The 6,000-nt window shown below is 54.6% G+C and overlaps 1 protein-coding gene across 7 annotated transcripts in view; it reads right to left on the minus strand.

Annotated features, from left to right (window-relative positions):
- The window catches only part of IQCE (IQ motif containing E), a 48,098-nt gene extending 44,690 nt beyond the window's left edge, over nt 1-3,408 (minus strand). For 2 of the 7 annotated variants that reach the window (XM_036101708.2, XM_036101706.2), the window contains exon 1: nt 3,232-3,401. In XM_036101708.2, the coding sequence (XP_035957601.2) occupies nt 3,232-3,399 (168 nt within the window). In that variant the 5' untranslated portion in view covers nt 3,400-3,401. Of the gene's footprint in view, nt 1-724; nt 969-3,231 lie in introns of those variants that run through there. The other 5 variants (XM_036101709.2, XM_036101710.2, XM_036101712.2 and 2 more) reach the window with 4 other exon arrangements.
- Nucleotides 3,409-6,000: the final 2,592 nt, after the last annotated feature.

The raw sequence follows: 6,000 nt of genomic DNA on the forward strand, positions 1-6,000 counted from the left end.
GCACACCACAGATGCACATGTGCTTGCACACAGGCACACAAACCACACACGCATGCACACCACAGATGTACATGTGTGTGCACGCACACGCAGGCACACACACCACAGATGCACACACAGGCACACACACCACACATGCACATGCACACATGCACACCACACATGCACGCGCACACAGGCACATACATGCACATGCACGCATACCACGGATGTACCTGTGCATACAAGCACACACAGGCACACACACCACACATGCACATGCACGCACACCACAGATGCACACGTGCTCGCACACAGGCACACTGCACACGCACACACACCACAGATGCACATGTGCTTGCACACGCACGCACACCACAGATGCACACGCGTGTGCACACACACGCAGGCACACACCACACACGCACGCACACCACAGATGTACATGTGTGTGCATGCACACGCAGGCACACCCACCACACACACACACACACACCACAGATGCACGCGCACACAGGCACACACACACATGCACGCACACCACAGATGCACACGTGTTCGCACACACACGCACACCACAGATGCACACGCATGTGCACACACACGCAGGCACACACCACACACGCATGCACACCACACACGCACATGTGCATTCATGCACGCACACACACCAAACTCGTACGTGCACGCACATACACGTACATGCAGTGGTAAAGGCAAAGATCTGACAGGCCAAGGGGCTTACCTATAACGTTTGAGCAGAAAGTGGCTTCTGCTGACCCCAGGGTGACCCCTAGGTAGTTAGGCTGGAAGATGCAAACAAGAAAGAATCTGAGCAGGGAATCAGAGGCTGCGCAGCGTGGGGAGATCAACTGCAGGGTCAGTCCAGTCAAGTCACTCAGCAGAGATGAACCACCAAGCAAACCGCATCAGTCCCATGGGGAGGAGGGATCAATACCCAGAGTTGCTGTAACATTCTACCTAAATGTCTAGCTGCCAACAGGAAACTAAGAGACACAGAGAGAAACAGGAAAGTGAGTGATAGGAGGGGAAAAAGCGGAAACAGAAGCTTTTGAAGGGGCCTGGATGATGGACTTAGCAGACAAGGTCTTCAGAGCAGCCGTCATAAATCTGTTCAAGCCGTGCTGCCGTGAGGCTGCAAGGGGATCGGGAGGCAGCAGGGCACAGGGGTTGGACAACAGGTCAGAGGGGGGTCCGTAGTAAAGCACGTGACACAGAACCTTACACGTAGTGAATGCCTAATACATGCTCTTGCTGTCTTATTCTAGAATCTCTGAGCCCTTTCACAAGTGTTGACTCTTAAATCACTGGTGGTTCCACTCAGGCTCCAGGTCACCCCTGTGGCTCTGTGTACAGCCACGTGGTCCCACTCAGGCTCCATGTATACAGCCACCATGCGGTGAGCCCCCTGGCACAGAGTAAGAGCTCTGGGAAGTTCACCAGCCAGCCCGGAGGCAGCTGCAGTCCACTTGGGGGAACGGACAGACCGCACAGTGCCTGCTCCCAAGAGGTTCTTATCTAATTTCAAACAGATCCAAGCTCAGCAGAAAGCCACAGGTTAGCCTGGACCAAGGGCGCACAGTCTCCTAAGTGCTGAGAGAGCTTCGCACCAGTTCCTCCACGACGGAGTTCCTTGAGACCAAGGCACTGGGGCTTACCTGGTTTTGTGTCCTCAGAGCCTCACATGGAAAGGGCTTAACAAATGCTAAGCGTGTAAGAATGTTTACAGCCACACTGTTCCTAGTAGAGAAAAAGTGCCAACGAGAGAGGGAAAGCAGGGAAGTGGATAAAGTAGGGGTAGCCACAGCTCAGACTTTTTAAATCATGCTCTTGAAAACGTGTGGCTGTGGGAAAAATGTTAATAACAAATTAAATGGTAAAGGTCACAAAACAATTTAAATATGATCTTAATTTTTTTTAAACACTGTGTGGGAAGAGATGCATTGAGAAAAGATCGAAAGGAAATACACTGAACATTAAGGTGATCTTGTTAGATCACGGGTGGTTAGATCACGGGTAAATTGACTTTCTACATTTTCTCTAGTGCTCACAATTTTCACAACCACGACCTAAGAAGTCACTTTCTAAAGATGAAGGTGCAGTGAGTCCCGGGTAGGTGGGCCAGCCTTCCAGGTGAGGCAGGACTTGGTGCCTTGAGGGACGCTCTGCACTGGTTGAGCTCTGTGTAGCCCTGCCCAGCACAGCCTTCTCCGTGAGAAGGAAGCAAAGTGAGCAAAATGCCCTCTGTCTGGAACCCTCCAAAAGCTTCTCACAGTGTGGGAAATAAAGTCCAAACTCCCTGTACGGCCTGAGAGGCTGTCCACTGTCAGGCCCGCTCCCACCTTCCCCCACGAGGTCCCAGCAAGCTTTCTTTCAGGCCCTGGAGCACATCCCACCTTCCCACCCCAGGACCTTAGTGCTTGCTGGCCCCTCTGCACTCAGACCTCCTTCTGGTCAGGGACATCCAGGGCGTCCTGGGCACCTGCCTAGGGCACGCAGCCTAAAGCAGCCCTCTGCCACCCCTCGCGGCCACATGGGCCTGTTTCACGTTCTGCACAGGCCATGTTAGTGCGGTTTACTGCCTCGTTCTCCCCCCACCGGAATGCCGCTCATTAATCCACGTTGACACCTCCAGCGGAGAGCAGGGGCGCCAAAAACACTCGGAAAAGGCACGAGCTGACAGCATGCTTGCCCTCACCCAAGGGAGGAAGCTTGGAGGCACCTCCTCCGGGAAGCCTTCTCCAACCGGCGCTGGGCAGGGCGCTGTTCCCAGGGGCCGGGGGCCGGGGGCCGGGGGCTTCCCCCACCCCCATCCCCCGCACATCCGGATGGCTCGGGCCGGCCGCCCCGGCCGCTGCCCCCCGCCCCAGAGGCACGGGTGGGCGGGCACTTACACAGTAGGCTCCGCTGCCCCGCGGACCGCGGTCGCAGGCTCGCCACAGGCCGGGGCCTCGCAGGCGCCGCGCGGCGAGGGCGCAGCGTCCGGGAGGGCTTCCTGGAAGCGGCGGCCTGTGCAAGGCCGGGCGCGGTCCAGGGGCGGCTGGAGGCTGGGTGGGGGGCGGCGAGGCCCGGCCGGCTGCACAAGGGCGGGGGCCCGATGGCCGCTCTTATGCGGTAACAATAATGGTAGCTGTCACCCGGCGGCCGCCGGCCGTGCTCCCCTTCCTCCGGCCCGCGCCCGGCCCCGAGAGTCGCAGAGTTGAAGGGAACGAGGAGGCCCCCCGCGCTTACCGTCTCCGAGGCCGGCTCCGCGGTGCCCAGCGACATGGCGGCAGCGCTGCCCGGCCGCCCCTCGGCGCTGCGGGCGCGGCTGTCGGGCTGTGCGGCTCCGCCGGCCGCCCGGCCGCCCGCAGCCTCCGGGCCTGCCAGCCCGCGCGCCAGCCGCGACCCCGCTGCCATGGTAACCGCGCCGCCTGCGGAGCCCCGGATGTGGCCGGCGCCGGCGAGTCCGGCCGACCGTGCGCGTGCGCTGAGAAACCCGCGGGCCGACCCGCAGCGCGCGCGGAGGTGGCGGAGAGCCGGGCCCTGCTGGAAGTCGCGGGTCGCGCCTGACGGTTCTGGAGTGCGTCCCCCGCCTTCTCTCGTGGAGGCTCCTCCATAAGCGGGTGCGCTAGTCACCAGAGCAGGATGCTAGTATTTGTTAGGTTAACGCTGGAAGGGACAAGGGGCTTGTGCAGTGTCCCAGGCTGCTCGTTCTGGACACCTGGCATTCAGAAACTTATCCTCCCGGATCTCTATCTTAGGCTCCTGGGTTCTGATGTAGCCCCAGGACAATAAAAAATAATGAGTTTGCACTGCACTCAGTGTGTATCATGAAGATCTTTAGGAGCACTGGGCTCCAAAGCTTATTTAAATTATTATTAGCAAGTAGGATGTGCTCTTGCTCCTTCATACAGGTCTCCAAGGGCACCTACTCTGTCCCCTCACCCTGTTTTGTTTTGTTTTTCCCAGCCACGTGACGTTATCCACAAAAGCATTCCACGTCTAGAATGTAAGCTCTCTGGGGCAGGAGCTTTGTTTAGTTCACAGCCATACCTCCATCCCTTGGAAGGGTCTGGCTCAGGCAGGTGCTCAATTAATATATATTTGGCGTCCAAGGAGTCATGTAACTTCTCTGCGCCACTGTTTCCTCAAATACAAAGTGGAGAAAAGTGTTGTGAGGCTCAAATGAGTCAATATCTGTAAAGTGCTTAGTTGCCTGTTCCAGAATGAGTGCAATGTGACAGACTTCGTTTGATGGGGTGAATGAATGAATCCCCACACCACTGTAGTGTGGTGTGGCAGAAATGCCTGACAGGTTATTACTCCTCTTAGTTCTGGCACCAACACCTACTACAGGTTCATGGCCCTCTTGTCTTCTGCATCCTCACCTGCACAACAAAGAGGGTGAGCCACAAGGTGGTTCAGAGGCTGTTGCAGGAGAAACGGAGCTGATTATCTTAAGGACTCCCATTTATTTCCTCGAGGTATTGCCCACAAGGTGGACAAGAGCTTTTGCTAGCTAACCTACCTATGCACTTGTACCTGTTACTCCACTCCTGGGGCTCCGCAATGCCCCTGCTCTTCTGTTTGTGTTGCTTCACTTACTTTCTCTCATTTAGTTATAGAGACAGTACATGTTCATGACTTTTTATCTGCTCTTCTGAATTCTAAAAACTTCTGAAAGCCTTTCAAATTTTTTTTGTTGGCCAAACCTGTTCTGACCTCAAGTCATTTGCCAACAAAAGTCTGAGCTGAGGCTATGTGCAATGCTTCTGTATTCCACTTGGAGTGTATATTAATGAGTCTCACCAGGGAACTTTTAATGCATTGGATTATGGTGTGCGGCATCAGATCCTGCTGGGATTGTAATCTCACATACAGCGTATATGTACCATGTAACTTCTCTAAAGTGTGAACAATTACATTTTCTGAACCAGGTGTCTTCAAAAGTTTCAGTTATGAAACGGTGGACCTGTATAGTATTCAACTGTGGAGCCAGACTGCCTGGGTTCAGATCCAGGCCATGCCAGCCCACTAGCTCCACGACCTTCGGAGTTAGCCTCTCTACGCTTAAGTTTATTCATCTGAGGGGATGGTAATAATACCCACCCTCCTCGAAGTGGTGGCAAATCACCTGGGCTTATATTAAATGAAGCACTCAGCACAGTGCTACTGTAAGATATTTTTCCCCCACAACTGCGCAACCACACAAATATTAGTATCCCCATTTTTACAATGAGGGATCACAATTCAGGGAAGAGAACTGTGCAGTTTAAACCTTTTCACCCAAGTAGTTCTAAGGGGCGGGGTGTCCGGAGTGGTCACCCATCAAGGTCATGTTTTTTAAAGTTCTTTTTTTTTAAGATTTTATTTATTCATTTGACAGAGAGAGCACACAAGTAGGCAGAGCACAGGCAGAGGGAGAGGGAGAAGCAGGCTCCCCACTGAGCAGAGAGCCCGATGCAGGACCCCATCCCAGGACGCTGGGATCATGACCTGAGCCAAAGGCAGATGCTTAATCGACTGCGCCACCCAGGTGCCCCTTAAAGTTCTTTTTTAGCTTAGTACCCCTAAGGATTCTGCTTTCTATATCCTAATATGTACCCGGTGGTTCCCCAAAAATCTTGCTGAAACACTGACGCTATGGGAAGATGAGGCTTGTTTTGTTGCTGTTGTTGTTGGAGCCCAACACAGGACTTGAACTCACAACCCTGAGATCAAGAGTCAGATCAAGAGTCAGGGGCTTAACCGACTGAGCTACCCAGGCGCCCCAAGATGAGGCTTGTTTTTGTCCACTGGCTTTGAGAACTCTGGCATACAGCTGACGGGCCCTGAGGACCCAGTTTTGAGGCCAAAGGACCAGTGACTCAACCTTAAAGATGAGAATGCCCCTTTCCCGTTGGGCATCCGTCCCACCTGCCCGCCCACACACTTGGTCCCCTAAGCTCTCGAAGCCACGCCTTTTCCGGCCTTTGCCCCACCCCTTCCTCCGGAGAAGCCCCGCCTTCTGGGCGCAAT

This window comes from Halichoerus grypus, chromosome 6 (genome assembly GCF_964656455.1).
Source record: "Halichoerus grypus chromosome 6, mHalGry1.hap1.1, whole genome shotgun sequence".
Classification (NCBI taxonomy): domain Eukaryota; kingdom Metazoa; phylum Chordata; class Mammalia; order Carnivora; family Phocidae; genus Halichoerus; species Halichoerus grypus.